The 22,331-nt window shown below is 36.2% G+C and overlaps 1 protein-coding gene across 2 annotated transcripts; it reads left to right on the top strand.

Annotated features, from left to right (window-relative positions):
• Positions 1 to 354: 354 nt before the first annotated feature.
• On the top strand, positions 355 to 6,385 carry LOC113493460. Of its 2 annotated transcripts, XM_026871456.1 has the most exons (4): positions 355 to 753; positions 4,498 to 4,644; positions 5,361 to 5,504; positions 5,875 to 6,385. In XM_026871456.1, the coding sequence occupies exons 1-4, from the start codon at positions 684 to 686 to the stop codon at positions 5,880 to 5,882; spliced, it is 369 nt and encodes a 122-aa protein (XP_026727257.1). In that variant the 5' UTR covers positions 355 to 683; the 3' UTR covers positions 5,883 to 6,385. The 2 variants fall into 2 exon arrangements, 1 of the variants encoding a protein (XP_026727257.1); XR_003400566.1 differs by having other exon boundaries at positions 355 to 666; positions 5,361 to 6,385.
• The last annotated feature ends 15,946 nt before the right edge of the window (positions 6,386 to 22,331 follow it).

Below are 22,331 nucleotides of genomic sequence, written 5' to 3'. Positions count from 1 at the left end.
TGGTTGCGTTTACGTTGACGGCGCAGAGGATGCACTGAAAAATGGCTTTTAAGTATTAATGTCCACAAATAAGCGGTTGCTCCCTATGTGACATTAAAACCCTCGTATTAAGAGTCGCAAAAGTTAGCTAGTTGCGAATAGACCGGTCTGGGGCCAAGACGAGCTCTTGGGTCAGATGTACCTAGAAGCTATCATGTTTCTGTATGAAGCAGTTGCTTGTAAATAAGAACTAGTTAATTTAACAATGTTGACTGAGATTGACTAAATCCTCGAGCTTAGATTTCTCGTGGCGTCGCGCCCCGCCCACTGCGCGCTATTGGCCGCCGTCTAGAGCTGGGCGGAGCGTTGCTTAGATACTAACTTAGAAGCCTTTTTACAGTAACAATCTAATATTGTTTATTTACAATGTTGTAGTTGCGTTTATTTTAAATTGATAATGTTTATTAGTTTGAGTACTTTGCTACCAAAATCGACTAGTTTCTTTGTAGAGTTTTCTTTATTTAGCTATCATAAACAAGATATTATAGGAAACCTACGACAGTCATCTTTTTAATGATGTAGAGTGTGACATTTGATGACATTTTTATATTGGTTTTTAATAAATATTAAGTGGATCGTGTGTGGATTAAATATGTTATGAATAGCCGATGGCCTGACAAATGAAAGGTGCGCTTATATGAGATATGGGCTACCGATATATCTTGGCACGTTCAAGGCGCTGTGGTACCTATATTCAAAATGGTGCAGTTATAAGTAATTAATGAAATTGAAATAACTTTTAAAGTTGATTCTATATATAGAATACTTTCATTGATCAACCAAATTAAGCGATTGAAGTTTCTTTGTAACTTACCTACATATTTTACTGTCTTTGTTTTGTAATCTTATCTAATGAATAGGATCAGATAAAATCAGTGAAGGTGCTCTTGTTTATTTTATTGATTTTTATTTTATTACTCTTGGATTTGCTCCTCAATCTTATGCGTGTATGCAGTCAGAAACTTACATCATATCATAATAGTTATCTTTTTAAAATCGTATAAAATCCTTATAAAAAGTGTCAGAGCACACTGTTACGTAGTTCTTAAATGATAGCATTTTCACCCGATTAAACGATTGTAATAACAATCTCGGGCAATTCAATTAGGCGGCTAATCTGCTTTGGTTACTACGTGTTGTGTTACGAAGGAAACTGTAAGGTTTCAGGTGGGGGAAGTGCTTCAGCGAGTGCAGGCGCGGAGGGGGCGCATGCAGCGCGCCACAGGGAGGGGGTGCGATGGGCCCTGTAAACATAACGGCGAGCGCGTGTCGGGGTGCGCGGGGGCGCGGCGCGGTGCGCGGGGGCGCGCGTCACGGCCCGTTAGCGCGGATCCTCGGCGCGTGCACATGTCGCCCCGGCACGCGCCCGCGCTACTTTTTATCCTTCTTTTTTACCGTATGTGTTTTTGTTTTCTCCCTTTGTTCGAAATTCGATTTTAATATTAAATCTTCCTTTTCGATTTCTGGAGAATTAATGAAGCCGGGTTTGAGATATCATGATTGAACTTAAGATAAGTTTTAAGTACTCATTCATGGTTGGAGGGTCGACATTTTTGTTTCCTGGATTTCGTTGCTAACAGTAACGGTAACAAATGTTTCTTGTTAGTATTTATGCGCTTTCCAACTTGTACGTATTCAGTTGCTAGTAGTTAAATATCCAAGACTGTAATACATTTTGTACGGATAAATATATAAACTTAGTAAAGGTATCTTTTATTAACATAAGATTTAAGCTTATCGAAAAAAATCGAAAGCTACAAGTGGACAGGTAGGTAGTTGTGTGCGGAGATGCATGTAGATAAAAACCATGCAAATCCTTAAACACGTTCATAAAGTATGCGAGTACATGGTTGATAGATAAGTAAATCAAAATAAAACAGTTGAAGGGTAGATACGTGTGTTTCAGCTGCAGGCGCGCAGAACCGGTCGCGGGGCGGCGCGGGCGGCGGCGGGCGGCGCAGGCGCAGGCGGCTGACGCTGTCGCCGTACGCCATTCCTTACAGTCAACTTTTATTAATTGGGCAGATGAGAGCCACGGCTTCCATGATGAATGCTTATCCCTTATACGGCCAACAGTTCGCGAAACCTTTTATAGATTCTCAATTAAAAGTGTCTATTATAGTTAATAGGACGATCAGACATTGTTGCTTTTATAGAAACGAGAATATTTGCTTTAAGTATGTATAAAAAACAGGTAATATAACGGAAAGGACGATTAAGTGGAATAAAATATAGTGTAGGGGTGCGGGTGGCAGGTGTCTGCGGCATAGGGATGCGCACACTGTTCCTACTTAGATATCGATAAAGAAGGCTCCATACTTCACTAGGTCTCTCATTTAATAACTGCAGATTTGTTCTCTAAGCCTACTATTTTGAAATATGTTATGTTAATTATTAACTGTTTAGGTATAATGAATACCTAGCTATCAATGTTTGTATGGAGTGTTTGCATTGGTTTCTTAAAAATATTATTTTCGACCACAAAAACCGTAACACTATGAAAATCGAAGGACTTACATCTTAAAAACTACTTATCTGCAGCGAAAGTCAGCTGATCATAGTTCTGTACACAACAGTCATGACTCTTTAATGTTTGATAGAATTAACGCTAAACATTTGAAAAAACCAACGCGATAAAAAACATCGATGAAAGTAATCGACTATTGTCGCGTCTAAACAGCACCCTTACTGCTTAAGACAAGATTCAGCACGCGAGCTGCGCCCGCGCCGCGCCATGTGCCTTTAACGGATTTATTGAATCGGCCGCGCGTGCCGTGCGTCATCCAACGATCCACGGAGCTTTGTCGCGTGTATGTGTGGGCACTTTCTCTATGTATTAGCCGCATCAGTCAGAAACAGTATTATTAAACACTAGTACTTGGGTCCGTGTATTATTTAATTTAATTCTTGTTTGAATGATAAGGTGCAACTTTTAGAAGCCTTTTAGAAGCCATGCTTACGTATTAATCAATTTAATGGTTTAACGACAAGACAACTTTTACGCGCATAAGTCTCATAGTTTTGTTTTATGATTTCAAAAAAATGTATTCTCTGTTTACAAAACTACGTAAGTAAAATATAAGTATAAAATTTAACAACTTTTTAATTTAATTGCCATCGAAACACTCTCACAAGCTGTTCTTTCTTTAACTACAAGTAGTAAAACTCTATCTCATAGTTATTGAACTTCTTTATCCTACATAAATGTTATCGAAGTTTAAAATAACGGAATACCGCAGGTGTTCCAGCAACTAGTGTTTAATGGTGTTCCAAAACAAGACCTATCACGTACCAAATGACCTACATAAATAGATTCTACATGTAGGTTCTGCTTACACTGCTGCACTGCGCGTGAAGAATGGCCAGATATTAATAAAATACCTGAATAAAATAAAAACCTAGATTTTTTTATGTTTAACGAAATTCCGATTATCACAAAACCTTACTAATCTTTACAACCTAACATAAAGAATTTCAAGAGGTACTTAGTAATAAAAAAAGAACTGATCGTATTAAAACAGTCTAATGGATTTATACTATTTTATACCCTGAAACATCTTGAGAATGCCGCGTAGCTTAGAAGCGCGACAACAGAATATGTCAAAAGAGCGTAGCTGTGAAATAACTCTTGTTTGAAAGACTGGAGCTAAATTCCTTTTGGATGTTTCTGTATATTTACATGCATGTCATGCTCATTACGTGTAAATAATACTTAATTAATAAGCCTTTACATTAATGTAGTAATTTTTTTAGTGATCTTTGTAATGTTTACTCCGGATGGGTAACATGGTTGTTTTAAGATAAAAATGATCCGTTTTGCTTAAAATACATATGTTTTTTTACGTGTTCGTAATTGGCGTCAACTAAGATAAACTTTTTTGTTTATGAATGTTACATTTTTAACACATTTATCTTAGTTGACTTTGACAGTCAATAACAATATCATGATGTTATACACAAAAAAAAACGATTATCTGTCATATCCCATGTGTTCGAAACGTAACTCTAGAAGGGAATCCCATCTAATGAAAATCAGTATAACAGTATATCGCCTAAGCACCCGCTACGCGCAATATCAACTTGCATTCTCAGCAGTTGGAGGCTACAGCGCGGCAAGTCATATGGCGGGCGTCTGAAACCGTAAAAGCTTGGCGAGCGTACGCAATAGCATGCCCCGCGCATGCGCACAAAGCTGCGCATTGTGTGCGGACGCGCCACGCCCGCTCATTACGACGAAAAACAGCTCTTCTCCGCTAATTGCGATCATTCTTACGCTCCTCGCTCCCATATTGAGTGAGCACATGTTCCCGCGCCGAGGCCGCTCCCTGCTGCTATGTTGCGGTTTGCGATTACTGCGTGTGTAATTGTGTAATGACTAGCACAGTCCTCGACAAAAACTCAGTTTGAGATATTCATATTTTATAGCTTTTATTAATAAATTATTAAATATACTTCCAGGAGTTAAGTCTTGCGGTGAGCTGCTGGGCGCGATCGGGAGCTTGCGTGTGCGTGGTGCTCACAGTCGCGTTTACGGTTTTCAAAAGAATACGAGTATTCACTTGGCTTTTGATTATTGGAAGCTATCAGAGGCGTACACAGGCATGCGTACGTGTATTCTTTGACAATTTAATAGCATATGCGCTTGCACCTGCCATTGCAAAAAGTAGGCGCACGCTTCAGGCAGTGAAGCGCGGAATTCGTCGCCGCGGTCGTCCTCTAGCCTATCTTATACGCTATTTATTGGTAATTGATTGGAAAGGTGCATGAAGACCTCGTGTTATGTTTTTATAACGATTGACCATACTTGGATTTGTTGGGGCTTTAGGCCAGCTCTAGACCTTAATATGTATAAATGTCTTGTTTTCACATTTCACGTACACTGACATTCCTGGTCAGCTATTTTTATTTTAATTATGCTAGGGTTAAACATAGTATTATTTAATGTCAACCTTTGTTTATAAATTCAATATCAAAGAAATCTCTTTTAATACAGAAAAATAACGAAACTTTCAGTGAGTTTAAAAACCAACTTGTATTACGTTAGGTGGGGAATATTTGTTTATGCTACACTGAAACTATGATTATTTATTAGGTATGTTAGTTATTGATGATTTTCGTTTCAATAACATTATGGGAGTTATAGAAAAATAATACTTAGTACTAATTTAAGATTTGTGTTAAAAAAAAATATAAATTTTTGAGAGTTTTCGAATAGGGTCGCAGGTAAGCTATAACTGGTTAAAAAATAAAATGAATTAAGAGAAAACCATTTCCAGTTAGCAACATGTTCCATAAAATACTAAATTATTGTCTGTGTTCAGGTTTATTTGTGCTGGCAACGATCTGTCTGGTTTGGGCGGCTCGCAAGCGTTCAGTGAAGATGTCTGGGCGAGTTAACGCGTGCCCCGCGGCGGCGGCTGCGGTCGCCGCTCATGTCCGCTTAATGAGTGTTTTAACTACTGTTGGTAAATCATGCTTTTACGTCCTTCGGGCTCAGATATACGACGGCGCGACTCACCTGCATAATAAGATTCAGACTTTAAACGCAATTATTGCATGCAATCAAAAATATCAACAACGGAGAGGTTGTACTCTCGAATCAATAAAGTTTTAAAGGTTACCAAAATATAAGCCATCCTTTAGTGAGACCATCAACTAAAACATGTCGGCACCGAGCCTACAAAGGATAATTTGCATTTAACGACAATATTTTATTCATACGCACTACAATCGAAATAAATTCGCAATGTGGTATCCCGAGCGACGACTTGAAAATTCGGATACAAAAAAATTGGGTTAGCGCAATTAACCGCCAAAGGTGCCGCGATTTTGCAGGCGGATAATGAATGGGCAATCACGCGCCTTTGATAAGTACAGCGCGTGACCAGATAGTGAGAGCTGTTGGGTCTCCAGTAGTTGCGTGGTCGTGGCCGGCGTTGGAAAGGCTTCGCGGGCCGTGGGAGGTCAGGATGGACTGGTGGCGCGCGGCGGGGAGCTGGCGCGGGCAGGTGGCGCGAAGGCCGCGCCGGGACCGGGAGCGCGTCGCCTCCAGTTAATTGATTCCAATCTGAGAAGCGGCTCACTATAATTCATTCCGTAAGTAAGTGTGTATCCACTCTCGCTCTTCGATAATTATAATAAAACGGTCAACAGGTAACGGTGTTTTGTATTTCTATTGTTATTTTTGTATTAACTCAATTTTATTTTAAACAAATGAAACTTAAATACTGAGGAAATGAAAATAAGCTTGCCAAGCTATCTTATTCCCCTAAAAGCTTCAAATCTGTTATGTCAAACGTGAAAACAGTAACTACTTTTCAATCCAAACACCTATACAATGTCTTCTTTTCACCACGGTTAACTCCAGTAAGTACCTAAGAGTTTTCAGGATTTTTCTAATTTTCCTTAGATAACCATTTTACCATCGCACCAATATGAAAAAATGCGTGTGGACTCGTAGTTGGATGGCAAACGTTTATTAAACGCATATCAAGACATGTTTACCGTGCATCAAGTATTAAAGTGATCATTTTGCGACTACCTACAGGTTGCAGAACCATTGATTTTCATTAAGTACAGTCTAGAAGACGGTTGCGTTGCAAAAAACGAGCTTTTGGACCGAAGCGGACCGCCGCTGGAGTGAACCGATTTAATTGCCGCCATTAATCTGTGGATAAGACCGTTTCCTTTGCACAGTGGCTATTTCGAGTGCGTATCTCGATTTTTCTGCCCACTTTACTCGGTAATAATAGGTATCGATATTGGATATCACTTAATAGTTGTTTTTGAAAACTGAAATCGATTTTGGTATAAGTGAGAGTCATTTCGTTTATGACGCATAAGTAATTGAAGAGGTAATTGGAAAAAGAATAATTAAAATATCTTGTGTACACATTTCAAGAACCAGAAGTGTCGAAATGTTTATACAAGTAATATAAGTGGCAGTGGTAGTTTTAGTATCGTATCTTTTAGAAAAGCTCAATATGAAATTATTCAAATTTGTTCATGACATTGCAAGTAATAGCGTCTATACTGGTAAGGCTAGTCTATTTATATGAAAAGAGGAAGAAAGCTATTTGGGTAGGATACGGGATAGTATGTTCTGATTATGTCTTGCATTAGACAATGTGGAATATTTCATTATATATTTGAAAAGAAAAAAAAACTTTGCTACTTGATTAGCACATGTAATGACAGTTTACCGCAACAATGAAACTGCGTATAATAAAACACTTTGTTAACTAGCATGATTAAAATCAAACACAAAAAATGCTAATCAAAGGGCGAGTGTGTTGTAAAGTAGCTGTTTCCATATATGTAGGCAGACGGCGGGTAGCGGGTATCGAACGGTGCGTGTGCGCACTGCAGCAGCGCAGACTGAGGCGCGCGGCCGCACGCGCCCAGTAATTACGCGCAAAAGGTCGCGCGCGCACATTGCGCTCGCTCGCGCCGCCTGCGCACCACCCATGCCACCACTATTACATAGCCTTAGGCTCATCTTCATTTCCAAGCATCATTAAAAACGCGATGTACTAACGTCATTAGATCCTGTAACATAATCCCTCGCCATTAAATCCTACGCTGGCTAGATCGCTGCTAATGGTTTTGCCGATCAGCGTGTGTGAAGCTGCTTTGTATCTACTATCTAGACGCTAATTATGCGTATGAAGACAAAAAATGATAGATAAGTTATGTGAATGTTTAGGTTTTAAATGTTTATATTTTATTACTAGGCACTTAATTAACCTGACAATGAGATTCATATCTAAGCGTTGCTAGAGTTTTTAACAAACCACCAAAAATTTGCATAATTTCATACTTGGATACAATGCAATTAAGTACCTACTTTTATTTTTCACTTAATTTTAAAAGCGTGCTTCTCAAAATCCTCCAAAAAAAAACGCTTTCATCGCTGCCGGTATTTTTGATTCACAAGGCCCTGCGGCATCTTCGCACCTACGTTACTTCCTCTTCCTGTCGACTTATTTTTTTAGTTACTGACCAGATCTTTTGGAATCAGGTCTGTTTTTTAAGTTACTCGTCGTTTATGTACCTAATTTAAACCATTTTTTTTTGTTTAAATGTGGGTGCAACGGTATACATTTTCTACATCTGTTCTACCATCCTTTCATTTTTTAATTCACGTCACAAGAATTCAGATGTTTACATAGCTACTTTGTTGTATTCATAATCACCAAGTAGGTTTGATCAGCTAATATCTTAATTAGAACTGAAGGTGATCTCTATTAACTAACTATGCGTGAAGATAGGCTACTTATGTAAACTGCTCGTTGCAATCTCAAGATTCTCGACATGAAGCGATATTAAAAGCTTGCAAATAGGTTAACAAATAGCTGCAACCTTTTTTGTACGTGTCCTGCGCTCTCGGCAGAGGTTTTAACCAGCACGGTGCAGTTGTAAACAGCTTTCGCTTTTATCATCTTTTATGAAAGTTATCTATGTATATAAGTGGGCAAAGTTTTTGTAGTCGGATATTCTTTTATTATTAGAGTCTGAACTCCGTATTCACCCAAACATACCTAATAAAGTAGGCACGTTTAAGCTAATCCTAAAGAAATATTTTGAGATTCCATCAATTTATGGATTCTTAGAAAACCTCCTACTGAAAGTAAGGTGAGGATACTGCACGTTACAACGCATAGAGCTGCGTTTCCTTGTTAAACTATAGAAGTCTTAGGAGAACTTTCAGACATTGTGATAAACGTGGCGTTCGTCAGTATTCTACTACGATAAAAAAGCAAAGATTTCTTCCATTTTTTCGCAAAATGTTTTATTAGCAGCAAGTAATTATTGTGTTGCTACCTCTGTGCAACGATTTTTTTTTAATCGATTTTACCACAAATGTCACATCTGCCATTGTATGTAGCTAAAATAAATTTGATACGCAGATAAGGCTGGAGTTTGATGCTAAATCGGAATCTAAGACTGGTTTCCCACTAACGTGTCAAACTACTGAAGTTACTTACTCGTACCTTACCTATTATCATTAACAGCTTCATCTTCACAGATATTTATGTACACTTAGCCGCAAAAGTGTAATATTATTCTATAGCAACCCAACTAATTCAGACCTTCATAAAAGTTATTTTTATATATTTAATAAGTATCTATCGTTTTATTTTATTCCGAGGTTAGATATCGAGTAGATAGTATCTGTATTATATCGTTATGGAATAAAAATCGTAAAAGTTTTAAAATAATTTTAGCCAAGTCAATAGAATCTACCATTATATAAAAAATATATTTTCATAAGTAACTTAATTTTCTTGCAAGTCTAGTATCGGTAGCGTAGTATCTGAAGTCGTAGATGAGTCAGAATGCTAGACACAGAACATTAAGAATCTTTTCTCGTACGAATAAAGACATTCACACCAGTGCGAACGTCCATTCTAAAACAATTCTGATGATGACTGTATCAGAATAATGTCATAAATGCTTTTAACGATTCCGTTTAACTGTACGTAAAGATATGCAAAACGTAAGCCGAGTGCCAATGTTAAGCTTTCATATTGCTATACTTAATTGTATATAGTATGACGCTATTCATAAACGATGATATTTTCAAGATTTTATGAATGCCTATGGGTATAGCACGGCCCGGCCATGATTGCATTTAGTACGTATTATGGGCCCACTAATAAATTTACATATTATTGCAATAATTATTGTCGATTGACATTTATAAATTATTCACCTAAATGTATGCGCAGATGCGATGGCCAAGGCAATTTATAAGAGTTATGCACATTTCTGTGATATTATTAAGTAACTCTATCGAAAAAATGCATTGTCACAATGTGGATATAAATTGCTTCGAATTGAGTTTGAGATTCTGTACGATATTCAGTTTGAATACTTAACTAGAAGAAAGACATATGTATTTAGCCATTAGTAGCCTTATATTGGTCTATCTCTACAATTATTTTGCCAAACATTTAAACTTAATAATACACCCAATTATTTTAAGCTCTTCATTTAATATAAAGCTTCAAAAGTATTCTTTACTTTTATGTCCGGTGTGAGCATTAATAAAAACTTATGATTCGATGTCCAAGTGTCGAGTATTTACCGATATCCTTCGATAAATCAATGACCTGAGGTTCAGTGCTTTTCACACCGCGCTGAAGGTCTTATTCGCATTCCCACGGTGCACGTTATTACTAGTAATTTAGATGACATACAATGCTAAGAAAAACAAGAATCCAATGTCTCTATAAAAGTTTCAACTGAAATCCCGTGACGTTTCATCCCAGGTTTCGATCCCAGGAAAGATATTTGTATGATGAGAACGATTATTTGTTATCTATAATACGAGAATGTTTGTATTTAGAATTAAGAACTAGATAAAAGTATTTTTATCAATTGTCTACTGTTTTTTTTTTACTGGTTAGTTCTACTAATATTATAAACGCGAAAGTTTCTAAGTATGGATGGATGTTTGTCACTCTTTCAAGCAAACACGGATTTAGACGAAATTTAGTACACAGATAGTTTAAAGCCTAGATGCCTTAAATAGCCTGAAAACTCAAAAGTTGAGTGTAACACAAACTAGTTTTGAGATTTCATCCCAATTTTATGTTCCCGTGGGATTGTTTTCAGGTGGAGTCGGTGGAAACAGGCAGTTAATAAAAGTAATCGAAACAAGACATCATGTCTTTGGCACCCATTAGTAACAAAGAACCAAAAGGCAATTAGAATAATACATATCATAGCTTTTACAAGTCACTTCGTCTAGTAACGTAATGTAACAAACGGCTGCTTCAGTCGGACTGACCTCACAAATCAATCAATAAGCACGGCAGCTAATTAGCAACAATTATTTTATCTATAACTAATGATGGTTTTCATGGCTTTAAGTCGGTACCATAGTATATCTTAGGGACATGCAATAATTGGTTTAGACTTTAATTATAATTATAAGTCATGTTAAATAGGTAGTTATGATACAATATTCATTCTTTTAAACGCTACCTAATTTTAATTAATTTTATATTCCACCATTTCCAACACAGCGCCTCTAGTGTCAAACTAAGCGAAGCTTGTATTCTGAGTACTAGACAACTGATAAACAGAATTATATATTTATAAATAAATACATAATATAGATAAATTACACCCAGACACAGAACAAATGATCGTGCTCATCACAAAAACATTTGTCCTGAGTGGGAATCGAACCCACGACATCCGGTATAGCAGTCAGGGCCACAAACCACTTGATCAACAGACAACTAAAAACTGATAGACGTTTCAAATAAACCGGAAAAGTGCAAGTCGGACTCACGGCACTGAGGGATCTATAGAAGGCAAATGAAATTAATTTTCATAATAAACTGGTGGCAAATACATGGTATCCTCCAATATAATTGATCTAGCAACTGTCAATTAGTATGCTTAATACTTAATTTTATTTAAAAAAATATTTTGTTAATGTATCTCTTAAATAACTGATATTCCAAACAATACCAAGACGTGACATATTAATCAGAATTAATTAATTTAACAAAGAAATGTGGACAGAATAAAATAAATCAGTTCCGTTTTTCCGTGATTGTGTACTAAATCTTACACCTGTATAAACATTTTTATACAATTGTCTTCTTATTATAGTGAAAATAGCGAGCACGTGAATATTAGTCACGTGATTTTGAAATATTTAGTTCATATGCTATTATTTTATGGTGAGAGTCCATTTTTTTTTGGCAAGGCGGGGGAGCCGCCCAAAAATCCTCATGGACACCCACTCCCTTGGGGGAGGAAATGGGTAGTGTCAGACTCTTACTGACTATACCTGAACCGCCGTGCTACGTCAACCGCGTGTTTGTGTCGGTGTATGGCAATGCGTTGCAATCCTTCATACATGGTGAGAGTCCTAGGGTATGTGAAATGTTATGTAAAAATTAGACCCGAAATAAAAGGAATCAGGAAGAAATCAGACCCATCTTAAAGTGGGCTGTGGAAAAGAGATGCCGCTCTACGCTGTGTTTTCCGCTGTCACATGTCCACAACCATTATAATATTACTTTAAGACGTGGTGATAGACCACAGAATTAGATTAATAGTTTGTAGCATAATTCCATAAATTAGTTAATAAGTAAAATTTATTTATTCAATTTATAGTTTACTAGCTGACCCAGCAAATGTTGTTTTGCCGATTTTTTTTTCTAGTTGTACGTATTTTTAATGCCACTCTATAAAATTAATAAAAACAAACAATTTCGTCCAAAAAATAAAATATATTTTTTTTGTGTGACCAACCTTTATTACTCAGGGGTATGAAAAATAGATGTTAGTCGATTCTCAGACCTACTGAATACGCATATAAAATTTGGTAAAAATCGGTAAAGTCGTTTCGGAGGAGTATGGTAACTAACATCGTGACACGGGAATTTTATATATTTGAAGATATTGATCAGTTTTACATTGATAATGTTAAAAAAAGGATAAAATATATTTTTATTTGTAAAACATGGTTGATGGTTTCTAGATATCTATTTTTGCGCTAAGTGAAATATTTTGACGTTTAAACGTTGTCGGTATGAACTTGACCTAGTTAGGTATCGGAAAAAAATGGTGTATATGACATTACTTAATTCTTGTAGAAATCCACTAGCTTTTTTTAAAAGAAAAAGCCTCCTCCAATTGAGTTCATCCTACCAATATTATAAACCCGAAAGTTTGTATGTATGGATGTTTGTTCCTCTTTCACACAAAAACCACAACGGATTTAGACGAAACTTTATAAACTGGAGTTTTTATCCCGATTTTATTTCCCATTGGAAAAATTTCTATTTGTAGTGGGCAGATTTCCATGAAACCATGTCATCCCAAATTTTTCATAAACAACCGATTGTTCAAAAAATAATAAGTTTATTTGTTGCATTTCTTTTTTTAATTTTAAAAGGCTATAAAAGGAAAAAACGCAAACAAAAAAAGTATTTAAAAAATATCTAAACTAAAGTATTCAGTATAAAAGGATCTATAACTTAGAACACAATAAAACAAAACAAAACACATTGCTATCAGAAGTCAACGATTTAATAAAGATGTTTTCCGATACAGTCTGCGCCACGGTCGTTCTGTCCAGTTAATTATTAAAACCGATTGCAATTAAGTGGCGGCGGCTACGGCATGTGGTAGTGGCAACAAAGCCTCAATTAAGTAGGCACGGCCATGAATTTCATGTGTTATGATTGTGCGACAAGTGTGTTGGAAGGCGAGTGATGCGCTTCGGATCGCTGGCGACACTTGTACTAGTAATAGCGCCATCTGCCGGCGCCTCAACGGACGTCAGGCGTTCAACCAGTTTACGCAATCAAATAAGCAATAGATTACTCGTTGCTCCGCTTTTGTATGGAAGCTTCATGACTGTAAATTCTTCAAAACATGTCTAGACTAGAGCAAAGGGAAACATATGAATGTAACATGTTGAGAACACAGAAGTTTGGATTCCAATATGTAGGTTATCGCAAATTACCGCAAAAAGGAAGCTAATGTGGTGTGATTTCTAAAAAGTTAGATACTACTATACCATAGTTTCTATAAACAGAAGATCTTATAAATGGATCTGAAAAAAAGTATCTTAAAATAAGAAAATGATTTATTTTGCAGTCCGGTAGAGTCAAAGAGAATAGAGTAGTATTTAATTGTCGTCGCGGTCAAAAATCATTACGAATGTTACGTACGGTCTATGTTATTCAGTGGTACGGTCTATGGTATAACATCTAAACGCTAGGTAAATGAAAATAATAAAATTATTAAATAATGATATTTTATAAAACTGTTAAATATGCATAATTAAAATGATTGCCCGATGAAGACAGGGACCTATTTAATATCAATGTAGCTTTGACGGCGACTCCATATCAATGAAGATAAAAATTTACGATTTCAATTACATTTAAAGTCATAATCTGGAAGCACTCATAGCAAGCGGCCGGGTATTTATTTAATATATCCATATTTGATTCGATAAAATAACTTTATTGCAGTTTTTAAAACCAAAGATTGTGGTTTACGATTAATACAGGTTGCATGAATATATATATATATGCTATAGGTACCTATATCATAAAATACAAAAAATAACATCTAGGATTTCAGATATATTGTGATAAAACTTAAAATATTGTGCATTCGTCTTTCGGCGTAAAAGGTGTGAAGTAAGTTGGGTTATGTAGAAAGTGAATAATTTCCCACCAAATTGCAAGTGCTTGTAGTGCGTATAATAGCTGAGCTGGCTACGCGGTTATAAATAAAACTTTCGCGCGGCGCAAGCGCGTTATATCGAATCCGACGATGGCTGGAACTCGTCCTGGCGCACCTGCGACAATTTTTATAGTATAAATTTGCATTAATTCATTTAGTCCTGTTTTCAACGCGGCGTATAAATGGGTTAGCCGGTAAGTGGTGGGATCTAGCCGGTGCGGGTGTACGCGCCGCCGCCGCCGCCGCCGCGCGCCTCGCACGTCGCGTGTCGCAATCCACCTTTCAGAGTTAATCGACGCACAAGAAGCCTGCTATTTATCTGTATACTGTATTGCTTTTGTTCATGTTGATGTTTGCAAGGTGCTTAAACGATTTTACATGGTTGTCAATCAATTAAAGAGTCAATCAATTTCAGGACTTTGAAAATAAATTATTGTTTTTCGTTAATTGCAGCTGCTTGATCGGGTGCATAATTGTCATGTATATCGGTCAATAGACTTTTTGATTTGAATATGATTCATAATTTGTACGTACTGTAAGTAAAGCTACAAATACTGTGTATTTAATGCGTCTACTTACTGAGATAGCATCTGCGGTAATTATCTATCGACAGTCGGCAATCATCCTCGATATAAGACAACTGCGATGCGCGCGTTTATTATGTAAATATCTTACAGATTTTTACTTCTTTTGCCTTTGAGCTATATAAAATTGCGGTTTGAGATCCGCTCATTACAATCTTTTAAAGTTTTTCTTGTCTTTAGCTACGACGTGAGCACGGCTACTTATCGTCTAGAAATTTAATTATCAATAATGCGGTAACACTAGGTTACGATTTTCAACTTGATTTTATTCGGTCCATTATTTAAAGCAAAGTTGCATAATGTCGTGTAACATCCATCATTCACTGAGTACAGTCATTGTTTCCGATCATCAAACATCTGCCGCGAGCCAACATAAAGATGCGAGTTCTGGTTTCAATGAACGCTCGTATTCAGAGGCATTTACAAATTATGATGGGTTCACTTTCCATTTCACGTACATTACTAAACAGGTTTCCTTCACACCCAATTTACCCTGTGGTTTAATAAAATGCACACGTGGCTGTTACATGAGAATACACTTAAGTGTCGGCGCTAGTATGTGACGTACATAGTATATTAACAATAGAACATTAGACGTTACAAGGATCCGGGCTAACCGTCCAAACGCAACGACTATTTATTCATTAAAGCTTCACTTCACATTTTCCCACGGATAAACTGTGACGTCATTACAGGTTTTAAAGCGCCATTAAATTTAGAACGCTCGGATCGAACCTTTTTTCGCCGATCGCAACCTGTATTGAGTGGTTGTAAAATTGATGCACAGTTATTAATAATGATGTATGGTTGGTTTAACATTTACTTTTCATTCATACGTATAACGGGTAATCTCTATATAGGTATTTTTATTAAAGACAAGATGTTTAAAATGCAACAGTTTTGTAGATTCTATTAAATACTAGCTGTGCCAGCGACTTTGTTCTTGTGGAAAATGACGCTGGGCAGTATTTTTTTGGATATGTCTTTTGATCAAACTTGATTCTCGAAATTGGCATAACTTTATGTAGGTACCAATTTAGGAAACTCTAAATGTTGGGTAAACCTTACCTAATTAATTAGAGACAATTTAATTGAATTCTTAAGGCAAGAATGCTCAGATTCTGCACAAACTCAAACAAAAAATTAGCAAGCAGCGACATAGTTTAAAAAAAACATGTCCAGATTTTACTTGCCTAAGATTATATTATATGTATAAAGAAAAACTAAAATTATATGAAATATCAAAAGTGCACATTGCGCGCATTCACATAATGTGCATATGCGTGTAGAACAAAAGACATCAACGATTCCAGTAGCCTAATGGATATGCGTGCATAATGTAGGTTTGCCTTATGTATCGAACCTTCAAAGGCAATGGACATTACAGGGTTATTAAAATAACATAATTATCCATTTTTATTTTTATATATTTTGGTAGACATTAAAATTTTGAAAAAAAAAAGAACTGGTCGAATTTAATCTCAAATTATTTTTAACAAAGAGTTTCATGAAATAAGGTTTTATATGCGTGTGTATGCTTAAGTTTGATTATTTCAATGTGTTACTGTTTAATGATTTCTAGCTTGATAACAGTGGATTCAGCTGTAATGCTTAATAGCTGGACTTATGAAAACGTTTTAGTACCATTTACTATCAGCAGTAAAGTTAAACCATTATAATAAACGCAAGCTTCAGTTAAAAGGATCTACAGATGTTTTCGCTACTTTGATGTAGAATCAGTTCAAGGTAGTAATTACATCTATAAAACTTTACTTACCTAAAGCTTTAAATATTTAGTTGCAAAATTGGTAAAAACTTTGTATCGAAATTTATACGATCGAAGTTATTTTCGTTAGTCTCAAAGGACTAATTTCTAGTTATGTGAACCAAGAACAAGAATTATTATTTATTTATTGGGAGCTATTTCTGATTCGAGGCATACAAAAACTTTAGTAAAAACTTTCTCATCGCCTTAGAGTCATGTGGAAAATAAAACCGCGACATTTTTTATAAGATGCCTTATGATGTTCTAAAAAATTCAAGGAGGTTTCGTTATTCAAAAAACTCGTGGGGTTCCGTTTATGGGTAAAGTAACATTGTTGCTGGATCGGGCAAACCTTGCCATTATTATTCACTGACTTTTTCTTTAGTCGCAACACCTTTAAGTGTTTCAGTAGGTAAGCAATCAAAATAATATATGGTTAATGTTTAATTTATTAACCGCACTGTAAAGATGGATAGTTAAGCGTTACAGGTTTAAGTTTATTACCTATTTGTGTAGAACAACGTTTAACATCGATACGAAACAGTTGATGGGTTTCGATTTCCATATCAATCGTTGTTGTTTATGGCCATGTGCGACTGAATGTCAAGTTACATTAAGTAATAAATAAGTAAGACAGTATAGTGAGGACATTAATAATATCAATAAATTATTTTTAAGTTTCTTTTACTTAACACATGCGCATCCCTAATTATACAAGCCTTATTGTCGAATATTTACTATTAAAATTTAATTCTCTGCGTAACTTGTATTGTCATTAGCTTTTCCGCATTAGTAGATATTACCTTCACATAATTCTAATGAAACTAAACATAGGGCTACTAAAGAGGTCTGTTCTAGTATCAAAGACTCCTTGGTGCGCATAATGTATCTGTAAGGTTTGGTGGTCCCTCGGATCGGCGATGGATTCACGCCATATGGCCGACATGCGCCTGCGCTCGTGCCCTCTCCAAATTGCAGGTTATATCAATTGGTCTCGTTCAATGAAACAGGGGGACCTAACGTTTGTTCGAACCTGGTGTTAGTATAATTGTTTGCACTTAAAACGACGAGTTTATGTACCGTTACGAATTAAACAAGCACGCGAGTGTTAGGAATCCCCGCGGACGAGCTTTACGAAAGAACTAGGAGCTTAGATTTTTGGTTGTTACTGAGGTATATCAAAAGCTTTCAAATTTCTATTAGGATATGAAGGGAAGTAGCCTCTATAAATAAATAAAAAATGTCTCAAATTAATTAAAGTTTAAGTAAAAGTGGAAACATCGCACCTTGAATAAGAATTTGTTTAATTTTAAGATCAATGTAATACTTATGAATAAAATCCTTATCAACTTCGTGTCGCTAAAATATTGCGTGCATTCGTACATTAATAAAACCTATGTTTGTATATTGAAATGCTGGAGACCAGCATATCGTATTACGTCGTTTTCACACTATAAGACTAGATCATTATCCCACTTGGGGCGAAATCAATCTGTGGTTAAGCTTGCTAGCTTCTCCAGCAATTTAATTTAGAAACATATTCCTAAACACCTACCACATAAATACGGGAGTCAGATGTGCCAGCAGAAAAGAAATTGTTTTTGTATAAAATATAAAACTATACATCTATTATAATTATTCTAATAGCTACGTGTGATGAATGTGACGTCAGCTGTACAAAAGCCAATAGACACGCTCTACATATAATCTATTACCAGCTTCACTAACTACCCCAATTTCATCTCTGACGAAAACCATAACGAATCGTTTGTGAGATTAATCCCCATAACGTGACGACACTTTAATTGTTACACATTGTTTTAGATAGATGCAATATGTCGGAGGCGGTGGGCCGTTATCTGATGAAATATGTCCGTTATGATTGGCAAACAAACAGTATGGCGCCGCCATATGTCGCGGCACGTGCGCCCGCGCATCCAACGCTCTGCGGCTCTGCTCACTCATCGATGAAACTGTAAACCACAGCCGTAAATACGGACAGATAGTTTATGGTCCCATAAAAGTCTTTAAGACTTTAAAATGAAGGCATATATTATCGTTTTTAAATGGTATTTTTATTTATATTGCCATTATGCGATCATGAAAATTGCATGTCGGTTCCTTAATTTTTAATGTCAGCGGCTGCTCTGATCTTAGAACGATTATTACTTACTTTACTAATACAATTTCAGCTTATTTCTTCTAGCATCCCCATAAAATGAATTTAATATCCATGACTTGATAAGTTACAAGGGTTACTTTTCAGCGCTAACAGAAATACGAGTCTTAGCAAACAAGGCTATAAAAGACGTCAAAAGACTATGCAACCTTGTTACAATTGAGAAAAAATAAAATAACGGGTTCAAATAAAATGACCGCAAAACGTGTCTACATAAAGCTGTAGTAGATTAAAAGCTCTGTGGTTAAAGAAGCCAGTGCGCGCGCGCCGCCCATCCGTCAGTGTAATCGCTAGTTAATCATTTTTCGGTTGATGGGGTTCATTGTGCTTCACCCTACACGGATTATAACTCATAGCCAATTTAAAGCGTGCAAAATTTTCGAATTACTTTTTCTGTGAAAAATATTTGTATAGGAACAGTGTCAACGAGGTTTGAAAACAAAAACAATCGCCCGGTCGCCCGTATGTTGCAACCGCGGTGCGACCCTACCACTGACATTGAACTCAGCTTGGAACTAGAGTGGAAATGGGTAAAACTTCACACGCAAAATATTAAAAATATTTGTTTCGTTTAGTGATAGAACTTGGTTCCAGAAATGTTAAATCGTAAGACCGCAATTAGGTCTGCGGTGACAAATCTCTTGATTCTGTAAAGATCCTTTATCGCTGATTAGAGTAATTAGGTAATAAAACATACAAAATTAAGGTCGCGTTTCATTAAGGGTGTGTAGGGATACTGTTTAAATGCGAATTAATCTATGGTGCGAGTATGTTTTACTGGCTGGTACGGTGTGTCGTAGAACTTGTAAACCATCCACCTCAACACTAATGCCCCGCTATCCATTCTTTCTACACATCCTTCGTTTGTTTTGTTGGTGTAAAAATCTAGTTCCACTAAGCCATTTCCACTAGAGTTATGCATACCTAGGCAAGGTAAATGAAGCGATTCTCTTGGTTCTTCACAAACATTTCCATCGCTACGCACCCTTGCGAGTTTGCTCTTGTTATCTATTGAAAAGCAAGCAAAAATAAACGAATGTCGTAATATTAGCACTACCCATTCCGATTTTGTCTACAAATGCCGCAGAAGGCGACAATTTTTATCTATCACGACGTGCATTAGTAAACACCTTTTCTTAATAAAAGTGCAATTCTATTTCCATTAGCGTTGTAAATAATTGATAACTAAAATATATCTGACTAATAAATTAGTTAGATAACGCTTTGCAAAGTGAACACCAAGACTGCTACTGTAAGCTGAGAACTGATCATTAATACACAAGAACGATTAGGTAAATCTAAGGAGCTACAGAGCTCAATTAGTAACCACCACTCTTATAGTAGAATAGATTACATTGTAGGTGCTACACCGCTCAGTGGAATTCTAAGTAGGATTTCTTTGTACCTTATAACATAGCTTAAATATGCCTAGGCCTATATGCCTTCCTATTACTATATCAATTCTTTAATATTTACATACTCTGAGCTATTATGTAAGAATGTGACAACAGATTCTGCTGAAAACTTTTTATGCCTTTACAAGAAAATGCAGTGCTTCGTTAAAAAACTTTCTACCCTTAACTATTACTGTATTTTAAAGATTCTATACGACATTTTAAACATCCAATTGTTTATAAACGATATGCAAATGAAAGCCATGTCTCCCCCAGTGCGGTGAGGCAGCGAGTCGACAGGCGGTGCGCCCGCATGCCGGCCGAGCGTAGTGCGGTGATTTGCATGCTCCTCAAGCCAACCGATGTATCCCCGATAACTTTAACAGCTTTGACGGTTGAACTATAAATAAAACACATGACGCACGAGGTAATCAGACATTAAATCAAACTCAATTTATGTATATGCGTACTTTTTTAATCAAAGGTTACGCGTGAGGCGTCATCTGAGGTTTTAAACCGTGGTTAAGCCTTGGCCTGAACAAATGTCATTGTACTCAGATTTTATACGTTTTCTATGATTTCTTATACGACTTAACTATACGTAGAAAAACCTATCTAATTTTAATACTTTTAACTAATTTTGTGTCCCTGCTTTATGATTAAATGCCTAGATGCCTGCCAAAGATTATTAAATTAACTCATCAAAAAATGTGTAATTCACAGATTACTGACTAATGAGTGAATGACTATTTTTTATGCTCAAACATCCGTGCTTTTTAAATTATTATACTATGTTTTTCTTCATATATATATGAGTACATACATACATACATATATACACCATACCTACATATATATATGAAGAAAAACATAGTATAATAATTAAAAAAGCACGGATGTTTGAGTCTAAAAAAATCCTCATTAGTCAGTAATCTATCGCAGAAAGCACTCGGCATAGGCTGAGATGCAACATTAGTTCCCACAGGAAATTCATTTGCCCCAAATTGGTAAAGCCCAATAAACAAAGATAACATTGCAAATGTGTTTATTCACACAATAAATTCCACCCTACATAATAAACACATTATAAAACTTCCATCTATATTTCAATTAAGATTAAAAATGTGGCCTTAAAGAGAAATGCAATTCGCGACAAAAGAACAATATATTTTCGGAACGATTAACGTGTCGAATTCTTCCTTAGAAAGCGATAAAGACAATAAAACAAATAAATTATTGTTGCGAGGTGTATCTATTATTAGAGGATGGTATTAATTGCGCGGGCGCACCTGGGCCGTGCAGGTGATGGTTTCAATTTGGGGTCAGCAATGGTTTTGACACCGTTGTAACATTTAAAAGAATTGTGAGAATTGACACTGCCCTTCGCTGGAAGATAGCTTGATATTCTTGAAACGTTTTAATGAGCTTTGTGTTATTTATGTTAACGGGATTGTTACAAATTTATTTTGTGAACTTTTATTAATTTGTAGCTGACTAGTGTTATGTTAATTATGAACATTAATAAAGCGTTTTTGTACTTCAGTCAATGCATAAGCTTGTTGGAATTCGGCCTAAACTCAAAATTTCAGGTTTGTGTGAAGGGATAGCAAGGAGGCCCAGTGGTTTATTAATGGATTTATACATACTCACACGGTTTTTTTGTTTGAAATTATCAACATTGTTAGAATGAACAGGCGAGTATAGCGAGGTACAGCTCACCACAATAATGAGCACAATGGTCACGGCGTGTTCAAGCTCCGGCTTAAAAGTCTTCGGAATTTCCTATTAGGATTTGTGTGATACAAAAAATGCTTTATTGCATAATTTGAGTGTTATTTTTTGAATTTTTATGTGGCTAGGCTAGATGATGTGGCTTATAAAAAATAAAAATGAAATGCATTCTTCCCAAGTCTTCAGGTGATTCGAAATCGATAAATAAATTAGGATCTTATCGGAAAAGGTCAAACATTTAGCGACCGCTTAAACCGTAGCATAAAAAATTGCGCAGGTGTGATACATTTCATTGCTAGCAAAGATAAAGACAGGACAGTAAGTACCTACTTATTTACAACTGAGTTTTGTGTCTAAAACATGTAATTATTTTAGTGGTAAAAGCAGGTTAGTAGTAGGTAGTCGTATGC

This window comes from Trichoplusia ni, chromosome 4, assembly GCF_003590095.1.
Source record: "Trichoplusia ni isolate ovarian cell line Hi5 chromosome 4, tn1, whole genome shotgun sequence".
Taxonomy (NCBI): domain Eukaryota; kingdom Metazoa; phylum Arthropoda; class Insecta; order Lepidoptera; family Noctuidae; genus Trichoplusia; species Trichoplusia ni.
Note: the sequence above shows the minus strand (reverse complement) of the source record. Positions and strands in the feature narration are given on the sequence as shown.